Source organism: Electrophorus electricus, chromosome 9 (genome assembly GCF_013358815.1).
Source record: "Electrophorus electricus isolate fEleEle1 chromosome 9, fEleEle1.pri, whole genome shotgun sequence".
NCBI lineage: Eukaryota > Metazoa > Chordata > Actinopteri > Gymnotiformes > Gymnotidae > Electrophorus > Electrophorus electricus.
The window spans coordinates 7,640,585-7,661,252 of record NC_049543.1 but is presented as its reverse complement, the minus strand read 5'-3'; the positions used below and the strand labels follow the sequence as shown (position 1 = coordinate 7,661,252).

The following is a 20,668-nucleotide window of genomic DNA, read 5'->3' as shown; positions in this document are numbered from 1 at the left end:
TCTTACAACTTAAACAGTAACAGAAAAATCCTCTCTTCAGAATTTATCACACACCAGAGTTTGCATGTAGCTATTTATTACATATAAATTCACTGTTTCAAGACTTTCAGTTTACTTGAGTAAAGAGTTCTTAAGCAATGCTGATATTCAGCATTTGGATTGCTTGTATCTATTTGGTGCTGAACACAGCAAAACCCCAAGTTTATTATAAAATCAACTAAAATGAAACCTCCATCAGTCATTTTAAATTGTGTTTTTAATTATTACATTTTTTTTGGAAATGATTTTTTAGAAAAAAAAAAAAAGCACTGTATTTCAGATTAAAACAATGTTTCATCTGTGTGATACTGAATAATAAAAGAAAAAACTTTTTTTTTTTTAACAAGCACAGTCTTTTGTGTATGTAATTGTGGTTTTGCAGTACAAAGTGGAATAATAAGCAGTTTTCTTCCCATTACAAACAAACCCACATGTCAATACAAACAGAATAGAAAATGCAGTGCAAAGTATATCTGGCTCTCAAAGGCTAGTAATAGCAACTTATTCCTTAAAGTCAACACAGAGCGATTTTGATTTATGAAGCCCATCATCTGTGCACATCAAAGTATTCCAATGCAATACACTGGATGCTTTGCACAGTGTTTAAGCCTAAGTACTATAACAAATCCCTTTCACCCCTCTCTTTATATGCTTATCGAACTGCAGTTGCTTATGAGCAAGCAGCAATGTAAATCAAAGTCGCAAAATAACATTTTGCTTGAATTCCCAATTGTGCGATGCGAGGCTCAAGGTAGTCTCCTGAAGTGCTGTTCTGAGCAAGTAACTGAGTCCTACAAAAGATTTAATCTGCCTCTGGGTGCAACTCATTTGCCTTTGCAGTTCTCTGCAATAATCCATCATCAATTGCATCACCAGCAGCTCGTCAGGGCTTGATACATTAGAGGAAATGTGCCATCTGTAATACTACAATATTGGAATAATTCTTTGGGAAGAAAACACGAACAAAAGAATTTCACTAGTCCACTATTTAAGACCAATATCACTTTTAAAAACTGGACTCTTTAGAGATTCTTCTCAATTTTCCTAATGGACAAAGGTTAAGGAAAGTTCTAAGGAGGCTAAGGAAAATTTCTTTGAAGTTATGAGTTTAGGACCAAGAATCATACTTGGACATTACAGTATATCATAAAGAGGCAAGAGTTATGTGTTCTAGCTTTTTTAGGGAGAAAGCCTACAAAACAGGATACTAATGATTATCTATTGTGATACAACTAGCTATCTAGCAGGCCTAATGGTACTTTAGAGCTTTCACATTTATTTATATATAGGGTTGTAGATATAGGATCATTTAAATATGGTCACAGTTGAGAGTGTTAAAAAAAAATAAACCAACAAACATGGGCAAATGTATTAGACAAAAGTAAAATTTCAGAATAACAAAACTTTTGAAGTGGCCATTGCTTTGACTAGACAAGCTACTTCCTTATCAAAAATAAAAAGTCTGTATTTTTTTTTTTTTTTTTGCTTATTGGAGACCACGTTCCTCTGACAAATTCAATTGATACACTGAAAACAGCATTAGTCAGATTGTATGCATTGTCCTGCTTCATGCAGTGGTAAGTCAGCAGAAAATAGTATGAATAACATAAATATCATGAAAATAATGTTTATTCACTGAAAACTGCATGCAATTTGCAATAGTATCTGGAATGTTACAGTATGAAACAGATTTGAGTATTTTCCTTTAGGATATACTGTAAAGGTTATCACAGTTTTAATGCTAGCTTGTGCTAATTGACTCTGCAGGTTTCAGATTGGATACTTGTTTGTCATTGCTCTTTGGTTGGTATGTGAGCTAAGGTGGTGCTGTTCTCCCTCATGGCTGGGCTTGGTAGCAGTAGGCGCCGTAGAGTTGCAACTTCTTGTCGGGGAAACCAACGAAGCGCACGGCTGCCTCTGCCGGGCTGCACTTCATCCTGGGCCTGGAGATGGGGTAGCGCACGCTGCCATCGGCCAACCAGCCAGCGTCGCAGTGGTCATAGCCCTGCAGCTTCCAAGCAGCGAAAACGTGGCTCACCTTCGCCATCTCGGCTCCGCCGGCTAGGCAGGCCTCTGCAGCCTCATCGTACGTCAGCTTCCCGTCCACGAAGAAGACGTGACCTGTGAACAGAAAGGGTGGTGGAGGACATTAGCGTGCTGCGGCTGTGGAGAAAAAAGGAGTCAAAATGAGCCTGGGAAGAAGAGAAGAACTGCTGGAGAATTCCGATGTGAAATGAGAGGGTGGGTTTTACTCGCCGGCAAATCCAACAGTGAAGCAGAACACGTCGAAGCGGCTGCTGAACTTGTTCTGCTGCCCGTAGGTTCTCAGACCTGCATCTGTCCGCCTGCCCCCACAAGGCTCCCTGGGCCTGGTGATGGGGTACTGTACGGTCCCGTCACTCAGCCAGCCAGCATTGCACCAGTCCAGCCCTCCTTTCCAGGCCTGGTAGAGCTGCTCGAAAGAGGCTACCACAGCGTCCTGTCCCAGGCAGGCTGCCTCGGCGTCATGGAAGTTCAGGTTGTAACGACCCAGATGTGGGGAGTATGGGAAAACCACCCCTGTGAAAGAGAGTGATGCTATCCATAAAGAATCGATTTTATATTGGGACATTTGGACAAAGTCATGGCTATTCAGCCTCAGAAAAAGAGTCATTTTTATGACATCATTTAATATAAAGTGAATCAGTTCTCCCTCCATATAGCATATTACCTTAGGAGTTCATGACTAAATTAGCATTGCTGAGCAACAAAGACTCTGACGTGACAATTAATTTTTAATCTCTCCTTTTAATCTCTGGGCAAGTGTATCAAATCTCAGTGAAATAAGAAACAAAGGATTGTCTATGCTTTGATTCTGTTGCCAAAATGTGCAGGACGAAGGGTTTTCATTGTTATTTCCCATATTCCAGTGCTAACTATATTTATTTGTGACAGCCTGGTTTCATTATGATCAGATATCTCTCTTCAATAATTTAGTTATTCTGGTATCATGTGGGTCTGCCTAAGGGTAAGAGCAAAAACAAAGACTGCTCCTCACAGTAAAATAGTAAAGCAACTTAAATAGTGTTTTTAAAAAAAATGTTTTTTTTGAATATCCATATTGAATATCCATGAAAAGATCTTGGGTGATTTTTTTAGCTGACTAAAGGGGGAGATGAAAATTGAGTACTTGCTTGTTTTTATCAGTGTCTTTGGTGGAATAATTTGCTTCAGCTTTATATTACACAGGAAAAATATATACAAAATTGCAAATGAAAGGGAAAAACCACTAACCTATAAATCCTATTAAATTAATTTTCTGAAGCCTATAAATAAAGAAAACATTCTGTTTGAGTAAATTTAAATTACCTTGCATTTGAATCTCCACCTCAAAAGTGCTGTCATGCATGCCATTGCTGATCTCACACTTGTAGAAGCCAAAGTCTTTCAACTCTGTGTTGGTCATAAGCAGGCTGGCGTCATTTTCATCAGCCTCAAGTAGGTGGATGCGTTTCTGGAAGCGTCCGAATGTGACTTTATGTAAGCCCATGGACAGCAGTACACCGATTTCGTAGTCAGACCCCTCCAGCTTGGACCACTTGATCCTGTTTGAGGAGGCACCGAATGAGAAGCTGGGGTCGTGCTTCAGCCGGCAAGGCAGGGTAATGTTGTCACCAACCCTGGCGAAGATTTGGTGGCTTTCTGAAAAGGGATGAAGGGACTTCTTTATAAGCAGCACAGAGGATTTATCTCCAAACAGTTAATTAGATTTTACATTTACATTTACAACTCTTAGCAGATGCTCTTGTCAAAGAGACTTAGAATAATGCTTTGTTGTCACCATAGAAAACTTATCTCTGTGCTAGTATAACTAGTTGATATACTAAGCATCCCATCAAGCTAAGGGCATGTCACATACAGAACAATACAAAAAAGTAAAGTAAAACATTCTCCTCAAACTGATAATTACAGTATGTTTAGACATGGTTGCATTCTTGCATTTTTTAATTACCTAAACTTTCAGGTCAAGCTTGTACCATATGGGTTTTATTATGTTATTATGAAGTATGATACTGCCTTGATTTAGGTTTAAGTTTTTTAGAAGCCAAAGTATATAATATGTACTTTCTTATCAATCTAAAAAAAAAACAAAAAAAAACCCCAAAACACCTGCTTCACCAGACCTCAGTTTGAGGAACTGATTAAATTAGCCTTTAGTGGAAAAAAAATATCTGATTGAAATGTTCTTATGTCTTTAATCCAGCTTTTCAAGATGTATATTGAAAACAACTGTTCTTCTCATGGGCCCAACTGGTGGTGGTTGCTGCTGTGTCCGTTTGTGTTTAAGGGCTATAATTAACTGGGCCAGCTGCTCAAGATGCTTCCTAATAGAGAATTCTGGAGGGCATTTGCTCTGACAAGTCCTCAGCTGGAACTCTGAACATATCAATGCCAACCTGATCGAGGGTTCTACGGTTCCCTACCATCAAAGCCTCCAGTTCCTAGATGTGATTACATTTAGTTCTGGCCACCAGCCAGTCTCCTCCATCCGCAAGTAGATTTAGCAGTCTGCCAAGTGAGAAGCATTATCAAATGCGAGATTAGGCCACTTAACCAAGATAGGCAAAATGTTTATCTTTTATACACCCTATCTGATTTATGGGAAACATGAGTTTGGCAACCCACCAGCCCAAGCTTCCCATTCTGCTTTGCAGCGCACCGTAGCAAGAAGGCCACATTTATTTTACCATGATAGAACTCATTCTCTTGCTGCTTTCCTTTGTTTTTTTCTGCAATTTCCTTATCTGCCAAATAACATTTATGTACTTAATGAAATATTTTAATCATATAGGCTATTTTATATATTTTATTTTCTATAACATCACTTATGAATGCCAAAATATAGACATCGTCAGAATATACACTTTATATTACAATGAATAAAGAATAGCATAATCTTTAATAATCTTTTATCCAAATGGACATATCCAGTTATCCATTTGTCATATCCATTTGTAATAATGGACATGCATGATTTAGACTTTTAGTAGTAATAATTCAGACTTTAAGTCACTTTGAAGGCTACAGAAGCACTGAATTATTATTCCAATTGGCACTGAAGAGTTTGTTTCAAGTCTTTAAAACTTGGTACATGTGCCATTAAGAAAGAACATTAGTCTTGTTATCTGTTAATTGTGCCAGTGTTCACCTAATCAAATATTAGGAGGAGTTTAATTGCAATACAGAATTTATCATTTGTCAGGCATTATGAGTGCTTCTGAAAGACCATAATTCATCAGAAGTTCCACTAAAACAAACTCTCTCCCACATGTAGCTGCTGCAAATATGAGACTCACTGTTAGTTTTTCAGTCTACTCCTCTAGACACTCTCATTCCTTTGCTCTCTTGTTCATATCTACCCCAAGATGCCGCTTGTGCATGGCCCACTCTCCAATCGGCGATCCCTTATTCAGTCTCTGTTGGGTACTGCATGCACTAAGCTAGTGATCAGTAATCACAGTTCTTGCCACTGGATACTTAAAACAACCCAGCAGCACATACCTGGACAAAGAAGCCCCTTCTGTTCAATGACTCTGGGGGTTACAGGCCTGCTTCTCACTTGTGTCTGAGTCATGCATGCCCTCCATGCCTAATGGACTCCTGGGAACAGTGAACTGATGCCCAGGTCAAAGGTAAAAACCAAAAAGAAACAAAACATGTAGAGGCAAAATGACAAAATTGACCTTCTGTGTCCAAAATCGGATCCCATTCCGATCCCATCTAATTCCCATCCTATTCCATTGCATTCACAGTCCAGAAATGGTGAGAATTTGTAACTTCAGTTTGTTCTCACTTACTCTCCCCTGTGAGCAATAAAAGGGCTGAAAAAACTCAGAGGCATGTACATTTAAGTAGTTGGCATGGAGCATAGAATATATATTTTTTCTAACATATTCACAAAATAGCTTATCAGTAAACACACACACACACACACACACACACACACACACACACACACACACACATACATACACACACACACACACACACACACACACACACACACACACACACACACACATACATACATACATACATACATACATACATACATACATACATATTGTTAAAGCAGTAGTAAAGTGATTAAAAACTAGAACAATAAAACATTTATGGATGATTTTAAAAATATACAAAGCATAAAAGCAGACAGAACCCTCCACCTCAGGTGATCACCTGTCTGAGCGAAAGCCCAGAGATCAGGAACAGCTGTCTCGAGGAGTGGTAAAAAGGGGAGGACTGTACATTTACATTTAGACAATGATTGGATGTGGTAAATTGTGCCACTCGAGCCTGCAGCTTTCCTACATCTGCTGTACTGGCACCAGCGCCAGCATTGGACACATCCAGGGAACAGCTAGTAAGCCCCTTTAAAATCCTTTACATTCTAATTACACTGGCCTGGGTCTATAGTGCCATGCTGATTATGGAGGTGCAGCTGAATCTGCACTGGTGCCACTGCAGAAAAAACATTTACGCAAAATTAGCATCAAAGTCCCTGGCACTGTCTTGTACATCCTGCACACTTTTGGTGAGTAAGCAACGTTTAACCGAACATGTGCGTGTGCCTCTTGGCACAGCTGGATGCCACACCCTCTTGCAGAACACTGACATGGCGCATAAAGCTCCCTTAGTGCAGAGGAGCTGTGGCACTGGCATTAATAGAGCATAGGGGAATATTCTTCTATTTATTTCTGCTCTTTGTGTCAACCTGTCTCTCTAATATAACCATGCCCACACACATACATACTACAGGGAAGGCATAAAATACACATTAATAGTTTTAATCCTAAAATTAAACATAATTCTCACCTCAAGATTACATGGACCTAAGACGAATCCTGGTTTATGCCTAACCTTCACTGTCACTTTAAAACACTTAAAGTGTACATGAGCCAAATCTTACATTAACTTTAGTCATGAAAACACACAAACCTACACAAATAATATTAAAGAATGAGGATTGTCAAAATGTCTTAATGAAATTTCATGGATTCTTTGACAATATCTGCTTTGCATAATGGAACTCAATAAGCCCTGCCTCCATCACGATATATTACCTCTAAAACCGAATCACTATGTGGAAGTCTTACCTTCCAGGACAGCTGCCAAATATTATGGAAAGCTGATTACATTACAAAATGTCTCACTGACTATGCATGTTATCACACTGAGGCTCAAAATGTGCAATGTTAACCCTTTTACCTTGCATCCAAATACAAGCATATTACATAAATAATGAACAGGATTTAGTCAAAAAGTCAAGACAAGACACATCTTGAAAGAATTGACTATTACATTTTCTAATAGTTTTATATATATATATATATATATATATATATATATATATATATATATATATATATATATATATATATATAAATAAAAGCTACCAGTGCTGATTTTTGCCACAAGCTATTTTCAAGTGTTTTCTCTAGTACACAGTGCAGTCCAGCATACACACACATGCACACACAGGCACACTCATTCATCCATGCTCAGAAGATCACAGATTTGCCTTACCCACTGTATAGGCACTGTTGGCAAGCCTCGGAAAGAACACCACCAGGCAAAGCAGGCTGATCATCTTCTGGCTTTTGTTTTGGTCTAAGGGCTTCTTCACTACAAAAACAAAAAAAATCATTAATAAAAAATTGGGGGGAGGACAAAAAAAAGGGCTCAAAGTCAGGTCAGTAATAAGGCAGGCAGCAGAGCTGCCACAAGAAACTCTGGGCTCCTCGGAGGTCCCCACTAGAGCCTTTTATTGAAGCCCTGATCGGCCAAAACCACTCCCCCCTCCCTTTAGAGAGGACCCATCAGCCTGTACTTTTGCACTGAGAGCTCCCATAGCTGTTGGATTTATGCACAATTCTTGCCTCATCTTTTGCTGCCCATGGTTCTTTACCAGGCTTTAATTGTATGTATCCATAAACGTATACCAATGCATGTCCAGACTGTTGTCCTCAACTTTTAGCATAAGTTATTGCATGTACAAAAATTTGCATGCCAAGCTTTAGTTGACTTTTTAATAACTTGAATTATAAACTTGTAAGACTTCAAATTTATGTTGGTATGTTGATAAAAAAAAAGCAAATAATAGTACTGAGAGTACATGCTTGCACAACCTTGAACTGAATATTTCCATGTACTCACTAAGAGACTGTAATAAAAATTTCATGTGATAATGTGAACAGCCAATGCAGAAATGGAGTAGATACATTCAAAGGTTTCCTATAGTCACCTGCATGAAGAACTTGAATCACTTTTATCATTATTTAATTTATATAATCCAAACAGGATATGATCTTTTTTCCATTTGCTTTATCCAACAAAGTGATGACGTTCCACGTCAGTACCTGCCAGACAACAACTGTGCACGTAATCTGATTTACAGTCAACCACCCCATCCAGCGAGCTTTTTTCTCTCCTCCTTGAACTACTAATCATCTCCTTTAACTTAACATAACCCCCATCTTCAGTGAGCAAAGCAAAGGCAAAGAGCAGCACAAAGAGGAGATAGTGCCCACTTTACCATCCAAATCTTAATATAGGACCACTCCCTTACCTCTGTTCAGATAGAGGGGAAATGTGGAGGTGCTGTACCGGGAAGTGTGTGGCCCCCTGGGCAACTTTTTCCAGCCATCTCTGCCTGGACGGTAACTGTCAAGAACGCAGTGCCCTGCCCGATGCCTGATGCCTGATGCTTGTGCCCTAAGGATGATCTACTTAGCCTCTGCAGTTATTCCAGCTATGGAAATGTACTGCTTTTTTTTTTTTTTTTAATACACCAATAAAATAAAAACAACAACAAAACTTTAACAAGCTCTACCTCCATAGGGCCCCGGTTTATACACCAACACCCAACCAAGCAATACCCTACCATAGTGTCCCACACCCAAGAGTAAGGTCCAGGGTAGTTACACAGTCTTCCCAGACTCACTCATTATATGTGGAATGATGAAGGGCCTATGTTTAGGGAGCAGCTGGGGAAGTCATACTTCAGAAGGAATGAGTCATTCCCTTACGGTGCCATTATGTAATGTTAATGAGATGTTCATAACATGCTCCACGTATTACACCAGTAACTGTCAGACGTTGGCTGCCATGTTGCTATAAAATGGCTACCTCTGGCAAACTGTAGATATTCTTCTGTTTGTTTGTACTTGAGTTGTAAATCAGCATGAGGAAATTAGTGCATTTTCACTGCAGTCGCAGGAAGAACAAAGATGAGTCTGAGCTATTGGCTTGCAGGCCCTTGGGTTCCCCCCAAGGAACCTTTGAATGGCATGACAGCGAAATAGCACACATGCTGCTTAAGACACAGCACAGACCTTGTTAGCTCCACAGCCAAGTAAAAGACAAAACATCCCACATATTAATAAGATTAAATGGAAATGACTCAGTCAGCTAGGTAAAATCTTGTCCCTGTCTCAAGAAATCCAGCATTATTTTACTTCATTTTGAACCCAGCAGTTGAAGCTAAGCAGCTGAAGGAAGCTTACTGTATGCCTGGACATAGCATGTAGCTATGAACATATTGAGTGTACCTAGGATTTTTACTGCATTTACTGCACCTAGGACTTCTATTTTATTTTAGGTTAGTGTGTGTGTGTGTGTGGGTGTGTGTGTGTGTGTGTGTATGTGTGTGTGGAATCAGTTGCAGGTATAAACCTGCACATTATATCTCACTTATCTGAAACACACTTACTTTACTACCCTGACTTGAAGTGATTCCTTAAGTAGCAGTCTCATTTATCATTGCTATTTATGTAAAATCACTTGTAATTGTTAGTGAGCCATTTCATACACAGCAAAGATAACAATAAGATTGAGAGTGGTAGCAAAATTATCTAATTAAAGAAAATATAATTAAAAGAATTTACAAATCTACATTTGTTTTTATTAACAAGGCCACACGAAGAGCTAATCCACAATATCACTCTGAAACAAACAAACAAACAAACAAACAAAAATCACATTCAATATACTGTTATGCTACCACCCACAACTAAGGAGAGATGCAGCCTGAAATTGCACATCTAACCTTCAGAGAATGAAAGGATAAAAACATACGGCTTTGGAACAACAGCCGTATTTTCAAATCCAGCAAATTACCTCTTTCTGTTGCTGAAAGCATGACGCTCAAGGGGCAAAACAAGCCTCATGTGGTCATTAGTGTGAAAAACAATGGCTACAGCCTCCATCTGAAAAGCGGCATAATGGCCAGTTAATGGGAGAGCTTCCAAAGCAATCAAAACATGAGCCGAAACCGAGGAGAAGTTGCTTGGTCTGGCACCATTGAAAGTTGCATAAGTTTCCTGTGTCACTTACAAATAATGTCTCGGTTTTGTTCAATGTCATTAGCATGAGTCGTCTTAGAGGAGGGCTCACAGAAGGAGCATGTTTATGGCTCACCCCATGTTTATGACTCACCCTGAGCATTTTTATTAATGTATATACAGAGATGGCTGTATGGGTGTCTGTGGACGGTCTGGCAGCTGTGTTCCACCCTGGGCATTTCCCCACATATTGGTTGTGTAGGAGCCAAGCATCCAGAGGCGCTGAACACATTAGTTGCTGGCCCAGTATTTTCTGTTTCACGCAAGCACTGATCTTCATTTTGGCAGAGTGGTACCATTCCCATCAATCTGTGTTCCCTGGACCCTGGCCATCGAAGTTTTGGGAAAAGGTACAGCCTTCAGAAAGCTGCATACATCTGGGTTGGAAGAGAGTTTTTTATTTTTTATTTATTTTATTTTATTTATTTATTTATTTTACATACTGACATCTGGATTCAAATGTGTGGATCAGGTTAGGAATAACATGGGGTGTGTTTCTTTAAGGGATTCAACCAAAATATTTCATAATAATAAATTGGTAAGCCTGCATACTTTGTCACTGGATGTGTCTTCAACAGGTGCCAGGAGTTACTGAGGAAATAGAAGAATAACTTATATAAGTGTTACAAACTTTGATATAATATTTGAGGATTTGTTTTGTAATCCTCATGTGTTTCTGGAAGATTCATTTTTCATTTCAGATTCATTATGACTATAAAAAAACCTGAAGATGGATCTTATATGTCATATCTTATATGCTCTTAATAGCATACACAGGGTTAGCTGGCCTTTGAAAATCTGGCTTAATTGTGCAAGCAGTATTGAAGAGCTCCCGACTAGAGCTTGCTTAAATCACAATATAGGGATATGATATATCATATGTAGTATAAGTGTCTTTCTCTCATATAAAACTAATTAGCAGCACTAGTGGTCCTCGATTATTAGTAGGATTAATGGCTGTTATTTAGTTTGACATCTGTGTTAAATGCCTGGCATCTGTGTTGGAGTTTCTGGCAGTGGGTGGCCACATCCATGCCAGTCCCTTGCCACTCTTTGTTCATCCAAAAAGCAACAATTACAAGAGGGGACTGAGGCAGGTGTAGACAAAATAATGAGGAAATCTAAAGGCAGCTTAGTGCTCCAGATTCCCTCTTGCCCCTATGGAGATGTGAAGCTGTCTGTCTAATTGGAGTCATTGTACTCTCTCTGGCCTGAGAACAATGAGAAGGAGACGTGCAACTTGAACTCCCTCCAGCCTCAGTTCCGCCGCCTCCCCTCACCAACTTCACTCACCCTTGACTGGTATAGCTCAGCTGTATATCCATACAGAACTCACTGAATGAGCTCAGGAAGCACGCTTTAGACTCTGTATGGGAGCCAAACGGGACATAAAAGGCTAAAAAGAAGATCCAAGCAGTGCATCCCCATGGGTATATAAAACACAGCTTTGAACAGTTATTGGAAAACAGGGCAGGGCAAGACCATTGCTACTGGAGCCAACAGCCGACTCTCTGTCTACCTCCCTGTCAATCCTTCTGTCTATGCTGATAAGTTTTCGTTCCCGGCTATCCATCTGTTCCCTGGCAGCCATTGCAAAGGGGGGTGGGGGGGGAGGAGTTAAGCATCCTGAATGAGGCTTTGTTTTTTGCCACCAGCTGTCTCCAATTTCACTCTAAAGCTGTGTGATAATTGTTAAAACATTATTCTTCTTATAACTGTAAATCATGCTATTGTGTGATCATTGCTCACCATTTGGCACTCAACTGTTGTCAACATGCTCATCAGGTCCTTTACTGCTGGCAGATCTGATATAATGTGACATGTATATGCATGTGGTTGTAAAAACTGGTTTGGTGTTTCCATAGTTATATAACCAGTGATGTCCAGAACTTTTGTCCAGGCAATCAGTGTTAATATAAACCAAAACCTTGCTGTGGTACATGCCTATAAACAAGAAGCTTGTGTAATATATGGGTATCGATACAGAGCATGTCGGGCAGTCTGTATTCTGCTAAATTAACGGTAGTGCAACAGCTTGCCTGCAACCATAAGCCACTCTCTGCAGTGTGCAACAACGTTGGAGCTGTGGTAGTGAGCTTGCATGGGGTAAAACTAACACATCCACCCTAATGCCGAGCAGATGATTCAGTCAGGGTTTTGAATGAGTTTGTTTCTTAAAGACTGTACCTCGTCTTCACAGGGATGCTGAGAGGGTGTTTTAAATGCTTATAAAGAAGCTTAAAGAGACCAGAAAAAAAGACTCCTTATAATTGACAAAAGCTCCTCATAATAAAAGAAATAGCCTAAGAAGTGCTTAAGATTAGACAGCACAGATGCACTGAGCAGTATAAACTTAACTAATACATTCAGTATATAGCCAGTTACTGGGTTGGATAGTTTTTTTCCAGGTCACCAAGATTATTATGATAGCCCTACTGATGCACAAAAAGCATAGCAAGTTTGGTGTCAATGGAACACCTAAGTAGTGATCTCACTACCTCAGGTCTTGGCTGTTTTCCAATGCTTGTCCAAACAAAACAAAGGTGTGTATGTACCTTGACCAGGTTCCACCTGGTGTGGTCCCTCCAGTACATCAGTCAACTTTAGAAAGAGCAACAATATTCTTTATGGGTTCAGAGTTTCTTAAGCCAACACGGGACAGCGTAAGTAGAATAACTGTCTCCACAACAATTGACTCTTATAATCAGCTGTGAGATCAGCTGTGATGGAGACTCGGGATGGCCAGTTCTGCTTGGCTGAGAGGGAAGAGGCAGAGTGTTCAGTGGGGAAAGAAGGGAGGATGGTGGGCCTTGGGTAGGCCTAACTGATGATACAGGTTCCTTGAGTTTGCCACCAGGTTTATGTACAGATGTGGGTTTTGCATAATTTTTTTTTGCATAGAAAAATTCCATCTGTGTTCATGGCCTTACACAGTGACTTGCCAAAGGTATGCGTAGCCACCTGCTTTTTCTGAGCAAAACACCAAACCTGAAGGCAGCATCCAAGCTGTGTCTTATTTTTCCCTCAGTTTCATAATGCTTAGCATTATTTTCATTTTTCAAGTTTCTAAAATAAATCAACACATTTTTATTGGTTTTAGATTAACCAATAAGGACTGCTTGATTGGGCACAGTTAACCACATGAGTAAACAAACAGCTGAAGAAATGTTGTTTATGGTGATAAATGGCCCTTAGATAAGCAGCTGGTCTTCTTGTTCTTGGTAGTTTCTTTATGACACTGCTTGATGCAGTTTGATAAGGGTTTAGAATAATGACTAGAGACAACCAAGGACAAATTACTCTGTTGATGAGTAGGAAACAGGTTATTCATCTCCCACGGATCTAATAGATTAAGAATCATCAACTGATAGCCCAAACAACACTGATGTAAAGCATTGGTTCAGGTCATCTGTAACAATCTGCCCTCCACACAGTTACTTGTGCTCTACCTTTGGCAGATAGCCAAGCTGTGACAGATGTGCACCAAGAAAAATGAGATCACTAAGACTAGAGGTGAACAGTGGATTACTAGGATATTAACTTATTAACAGACTTGGCTTTTCTGCCAATATCTTCTATATCAAGACCTACATATTAAAAAATATCTTGCACATTTGCTCTTGGCTTACTGAGAGCTTTACCACCAGAGGTGTGATCATTTAAAAAGTAAAAAAAAAAGAACATTTGAACAAACTATCATAGACATAATGTATTTATGCCCTGTCACACAAGACCTTCATTAATATTTCCCTCAAAAAAGGCTCTGTATTTAATGTAACATGGGCTAAGGTATCTTAACTTCTCAGATCTTATCAGAATGGTCCTTGTATACCTTACCATGACCCTTACTACTAAGACCCTATTGGGGAAGACCCTAATGAGGAAAACTGACCAGAAAAGGTTTATCTCTTACCCTGGAGAAGTACCTTTTGAAGTTCAATGGCTCTGGACTGTGGACCTGTCATTACAGAGTCAATCGGTCTCCCAGGATGATTGGGCTCCAGGATAGTTACAGGTAAACGTCCATACTCAGATGCTATTCAGGCAACAGATTAACCTTTGGGCGACATCCCACTCATTGTCACTTGATTCTTCATCTTCTAATAAGGAGCAAAAAAAGACAAATATGAATGAAGCCAAGCTGCTTTTGGTTGGAGCCCGAACAAGAAATCAAATTGATAAATACTACGCGTATGATTATAGACCTGGACTGGGCTTGATATGGCTTTATAGCCAGGCTGGATTTCTCATCTGAAGAATGGAACTCAAGATGACAGCCTTCATGGGCTAGTTTCTAAAGAAGCCACTGTGGAAATGAGCCAGAGTGACTTCATTATCACACTTTGAAATTGAGCCAGTTGCTTTAGGGGCAATAATGAATTGAGACACACATGAGCTACAAAGGATGCCCCACTGGCATATCAAAGAAGCATGAACTAATAGGGTGAAGGAATAGATGTTGTTACAGTTTTGCATGCTTGTAATTTTGAGGGAATGGAAATGTACACTTACTACCAACTTTATTAGTAATTAATAAAAAAAAATGCTTTTAATCAAGTGATCAAGTTGCATATATTAACCACCTATAAAATGCTGCATTTGTGTACATGTTTGTGCTTACTGGACAGTTAATTATAAACATCTATTTTGCATCATTGCAAAGTACACTGGCAATTAATAGGTGTATAATTACTGTCTGTCGTCATGAAGAATTTGTCAGTCACCATCTGCTCCATTAATTACCGGCCGCTTTCTGATCACAGGGCCACAGCTGACCACAAAGTATTTGATTGGCAGATCATTCTTAACACAGCATTAGCACTGACAAGGTAGTGGAATAGCATTGGATGTTATTTTGGGATGGGTGTATCAAGCACAGAAGTGTTCATGACAATTTTACACATGGTAATTCCACTGCTTGTTAAGAGTGGTCTGACACCTATAAATACCCAGCCAATAGTTGTCCTGTATCCATGACAAATGACAACTGAGGAAGAGCTAGAGTATGGCCAGTAAAGACTATACTTTCTAACTCCACTATTATTGGTGTTTCTAATAACAAAATGTTCTTAATGAGGTGGGTGGTGAGCTTACTGGTTTTTATAATCTTGGGGAGGGGTAAACTTTATTTTATAACAGACTTTTCAAATGAAATAAAATTCAAACCATAAGGTGTCTAACTATTTTAGTGCACTTTTAACCCCGACACACTAGGTCAAGTCTAAACACAAAGCCCTTTAATGTTTACACAGAAATGAATTAAAAACCGGCCTCACACTCAATTTCTTCTGGCCAGGAAAGTTCTCAGTGGAAAGGAAGCTAAACAAAAAAAGAGCAAAGAGACCACCCCAAACTTTTAGAAGAAATAGAGACAAGCCCCAGAGGGGAGTAGACCACCCTATGAATCTGTAGTGTACAAAGCCAGTGTTGTAGAATGCACTACAGCTGTTTGATTGTAGGAAATATTCTTACCATTTGTACCAAGGACACATGGACATAATGATAACATTCTCTGATATTACAGCTCAAACGTTTTTTTTTTTGTTGACCCCTGGCAAAGTATAAAATCTTCATTTTGGAATTACTTGCCAGCCAGATGAGTTCTTTAGAGCCAAAGTACAAGACTATGTGCTACAGCAGAACTCAAACATTCAAAACTCATATCTTTCAGCACGCTCCCAGGAGGCACCTAGTGCAATAATAAAAAGATATGTCCTTTCATTTCCTGTTCAGGAAGCCAGACTGAAGCTCCTGCAGCGAGTTCTGGCATGTCAGTGATTTAAGACATGGCAAGCTCAACTGCACTCTTCTCAAACTGAGACTAGAGACTAGTCCCAACTCGAACCCCTCGCCCTGTGATGCTGAGACTAGAGACTAGTCCCAACTCGAGCCCCTCGCCCTGTGATGCATCAACAGCAGTTTCTGTGGATGCTGGTTTCAATCAGGCCTGATTCTAGTGCCATAGGAACAGTTCCACTGCCACCTCCCCATGTCCCGTTCTCATCTTACCAGAGATCCGGCACCACTCTGAATAAATCACTTCCACATGAAGAGAGGGCACTGAAAGTGGGGTGGGGATCCTTAGAGCTCCAACATGCTTATATTAAAGCCCTTTCATCAGGCTTGTATAATGAACCAGATGCTCCAAGCAGGGCTGACCATCGATGCTAGCTCAGCTAAGACTGGAAGCAGGTTAGTTCAGGGAATCCATTACTAGCATATCCCATATGCAGCCTGCACGCCAAGTGTGCCATGGAAGGTAAACAATGCTCCCCCTCCTCTCCATATTGCTATCATTATTCTCCTCTTAGCTGGGATGAAGCTACCTTCCCTGAAAGCCATGTAACATATGATGGCGAGTCAGGCAGTTTCTCATTCGTCTTTCCCATCAGCAGGCAATGATGTGATTATGGATATTAAAAGCTCAAAGCGATACTGGCCAGAGTGCAACATGAAAAGACCCCTTTTCAGTAGAGGAATTGTAGCACTGGAGGAGGGTTGGGTGAGAGCAGAACTGACGAAGGAGACAGAAGAAATGGGAAGCTCTGATGCGTCCCACTTGCAGTCCCCCGCCCCTTGGGTCTCTCTCTTTCTCTCTGCAGGCAGCGACAGCAGAGCGGAAACCAGGACGCCGTTTCACATCCCCGGCAGCCCCTGCTGGCACCGGAATACTAAGCGGTGCCCTGCTGCTCAGCATGCGGCCCAGTGCTCCATGCCTGGACTGCCAGTGCGCCGTTCTCTTCCATGCCTCCGCACTGAGACGTGAAAGTTGGGTAACGGCACTGGAGGAGAATGAAAAGCCTTTATTCCTTCGCACACAGTCCCCGGGCATGTGTACGAGACAGTCACTCTTAGCTGTGAATGCCTGCATGACACTGTCAGGGCTCAGAGAAGCCTGCTTCTGTGGAAGCCCTTTGTGATAGGGAGAGAAGAAGGAAGCTCTTCAGTGTTTTGCATATTTGAAAGTGCAGGGCCTCAAACATTTCAAGCCCCCATCTCCCGTCTCCGGAGTCTAGACTCCCGTCTCCCTCTTTTCTGGCCCAGACAAAGGAGCTACAGTGAGGCCAGCCAGAAATCCATACATTGAACACAGACCCAGTTAAGCAATTGCCCATCCTTTCACTCCACTTTTTCTCTCTCTCACTGCTGGCGCTCAGCCAGTGAGCCACCAAGGCGTTCAAGCTGCATGTAGCACAAAGGCATTTGTGGCTCCCCCCACCACTTTCTGACCCACCCTCTTCCCCCCATACATTACCTCAGAAGGTTGTCATGGTCAAACCCTCTTGGGAATATGTATTCCCATAACCACCTTTTTCTTTTTTTGCTTTCATCCCCAGAAGTAATTTCTACCATGAAACTCAAGATGACTTACAGGCACGGCCCAACAATCAAAGAAGAAACATGGTAACGGTTTCCCGATTCTGTAAACAAAATCTGAGGGGTGAAACGGGGCCTTTGTTTCTGAGTGACGTGTCAGCACGAGGGGCAAATGGAGGAATGTCATGAGAGTCATGAGATCAGAGGTTCTCTGGAAGACCAGAGAAGGAATCCTTGCAAGATATGAGTGTTATCATAAAGAGGCGTGCTAGTCTTTCAGCCCTTCCTGCCTGGTTGAGCTCTAAAAAATTGTAACAGACAAAAAGCAGCGCAACACTTATATAGTATGAATTAACTGAAGGGAATATGTAAATTAGCATTGATGCTATGTAAATAATGCGTGAGAAACTACACTGCAAATTTCACGTTGGGCTCCAATTGGACAGAATTTAGCCAGATTGCTATTACATTGTTTGGCTGTTTATTAGCACCGAGGGACTACGTGCATCAGCTGCACATCCATTCAAATCCAAGAGGAAAATGTATTACTTGTTGAGCTCCCGGAGTCCAACTTGAGCAGTTAAGTCAATACAAATTGCATAGTACTATCGCATTACTACATATTATTAATATCATTTCACTAATTCCTACCACTCTTATTGATCCTCACTGGTACAACTCAAGAAAAGACTCAAACGTTATTAAAGTTCTAGTCCATATGAATGAGTCTTAATGCCTTGACAAGTCTATTCCCCTATTCCGCAGTATTATACAACCTCGCATAAGCGTTAAAATGTGCTGAGTAGCGTGTGGTACCTGAAATCAACAGCAATCAGTTTTCAGCAGCCTTCCCCGCCGGCACTACAAGCAGATCTAAAAAAATAAAATTACCGAAGTCTTTGGCACGTGAAGCCGTAGCGCTTCCAGCTGAATAAACTGTGAGTGATCGCGTTTATGTTGTTCAAGCTCCTGCGCCGGAGGTTTTGTGTTCATTATTTAGCTTCATAACCAACATTTGGAGGAGAAATCTTGCTAAACAGGGCTTCTTTGTTTCTCTGAGTAACATTTGGTATCACTTAACGCTGACACCCTCTGATTAAGCATTTGCACACAACACGAAAGCATCGGACCGAAGCACTCATAAACAATTAAGCCTTAACAGCCCATTTTGAACCAGCCTATGCATAAACGACATTGATATATTCTAAAATACACAGTATACTGTGTAATAAATGCCTAAGACACTTTTTAAAGAATAGAACATTACAAGTTGGTTTAGAAGCTACAGTTCATTTTATATTATCTAATATAAGTATTTGTTTCTACATATAAAGAATGACATAGTGTTACTGCTGACATAGAGGAGCTGATACTGGGGAGGTTTTATTGTGTCCCATTACATATTGTTTGCCCTCCACTTGGGGACGAACGTTTCTGTTTACGGGTCAGCTGTTTAACACACAGACAGGAATGCAAAGTGACTGGCTTGGGAACATACAACACCGGGGACAGAATTAGATATGTATACACGTCCTTTTTAAAACGCATTTGTCACTCAGAACTACAGTGTCACTCTGAATGTTTTACTCGTGTATTAAGTAAATCTCATGAAATTGTACATATGGATTTACGCTAATTTGCAGGTATCTTGCGGTCTTATACAATACAGTTTTCCCACGTTTTTCGGTTTGTTTTCAGTTCTACTTGTTTGGCAGCTGAGGTAAAGTGGGTTCATTCAATTAAAGCACAATCTCTATAATTCCGACAATGTCTCCCTGTCGGGGGTGGGAATGGGAAAATACACGCTGTTATGTAACCTCGCACCGCTGCATGTTTTACACCATCTTGCATCTTTTACCTTGCAGACTGAGGTTCGCTAGAAAAAACCCAAACAAATAGAAATTAAATAATTAAAATGGAAAATGAAACTGTTACAATAGTACAACAAATAAAGTTATTTTTATGAGTGCAATTTGACCAGTAATGTTGTCTGCCGGACAAGTTAAAATGAAATCAAGCTGAATTTTCTGGACCTGCACGTAGGGACAGATCCAGCGAACTGGCGTCATACTGAACAGCACCGCATGAGATGGGTACGTTACCCACTGAGACAAAAACGAATATTTTAGCACAATGTGTAAGAGAGTAATATAATTTAAATAGACGTATTGTTAAATCTTAGCGTCTCTGAAAATATAGAAATAATCGTTCCCAGCACGGACCAGCTGGACCATAAAGAAGCATGTACTTATAGATGAAGTCTATATAAATAAACTGTACGCACTTTTTCACCTGCTCTACCTCAATCGAACACGCATTAACTTAAGGTGACATTAAGGTTAAGCGATCATTAGGTTTTTAAATCATGGACTCCAACAACCCGTCCACACTAACGTAAAGTCATTTTTTCCCCATTCACCCTTCTCTCTCTCTCTCTCTCTCTCTCTCTCTCTCTCTCTCTCTCTCTCTGTTTGCGCGCGCGTTCCCTCACTCATGCGTCCCAGTGTTTCGTATGATATAAAACATTTTTCATGCCAAAATACTGAGACACTGATGTCGCCATACCAACACTTGTCCTTGGATGTCTAATGAGGATGAGCACTGAAACATAGCCAGCAGGACATAGGAATGTAATGAGTCAGCTATGTCTGACTATATGTCGCAGTTGAGGAAAGGAGGCAGACTAATTCAGAGAGGAAAAGTAATTCTCACAGAAAGTTTTTGAACTAGAAACTACTGCCAATATGGAATGAGAGCTGCACACCTTAAACTGGAGTTATGACTGTAGTTTGAGTAGGAGGGATAATTATGAAAATATTAAACACGATTAGATATTTCGATGTAACCTCAGGTTTGCACCAAGGAACTGAATAGATTTTTGAGTTTAAAATAATTTAATATAGCTACTGCATAAAATGGAGGGAACAGATCTG

At 40.3% G+C, this 20,668-nt stretch overlaps 1 protein-coding gene across 6 annotated transcripts; it reads right to left on the bottom strand.

Moving 5' to 3' along the window:
* Window positions 1-892: 892 nt before the first annotated feature.
* Window positions 893-18,780, bottom strand: hapln1a (hyaluronan and proteoglycan link protein 1a). Of its 6 annotated transcripts, none has more exons than XM_035530161.1 (6): window positions 18,627-18,780; window positions 14,332-14,518; window positions 7,603-7,701; window positions 3,388-3,720; window positions 2,296-2,598; window positions 893-2,160 (listed from the first exon to the last, which is right to left on the bottom strand). In XM_035530161.1, the coding sequence occupies exons 2-6, from the start codon at window positions 14,381-14,383 to the stop codon at window positions 1,877-1,879; spliced, it is 1,071 nt and encodes a 356-aa protein (XP_035386054.1). In that variant the 5' UTR covers window positions 14,384-14,518; window positions 18,627-18,780; the 3' UTR covers window positions 893-1,876. The 6 variants fall into 6 exon arrangements, with proteins under 6 accessions (XP_035386054.1, XP_035386052.1, XP_035386053.1 ...); XM_035530159.1 differs by having other exon boundaries at window positions 18,552-18,638; XM_035530160.1 differs by lacking the exon at window positions 18,627-18,780 and adding an exon at window positions 14,624-14,708.
* Window positions 18,781-20,668: the final 1,888 nt, after the last annotated feature.

Excerpts from the sequence above, each read along its gene's own strand:
- hapln1a (XM_035530161.1), bottom strand. The coding sequence starts at position 14,383 with ATGACAGGTCCACAGTCCAGAGCCATTGAACTTCAAAAGGTACTTCTC. Across the intron at positions 2,599-3,387 it reads GGTGGAGATTCAAATGCAAG|GGGTGGTTTTCCCATACTCC; the intron begins GTAATTTAAATT and ends TCTCTTTCACAG. Across the intron at positions 2,161-2,295 it reads CTTCACTGTTGGATTTGCCG|GTCACGTCTTCTTCGTGGAC; the intron begins GCGAGTAAAACC and ends TTCTGTTCACAG.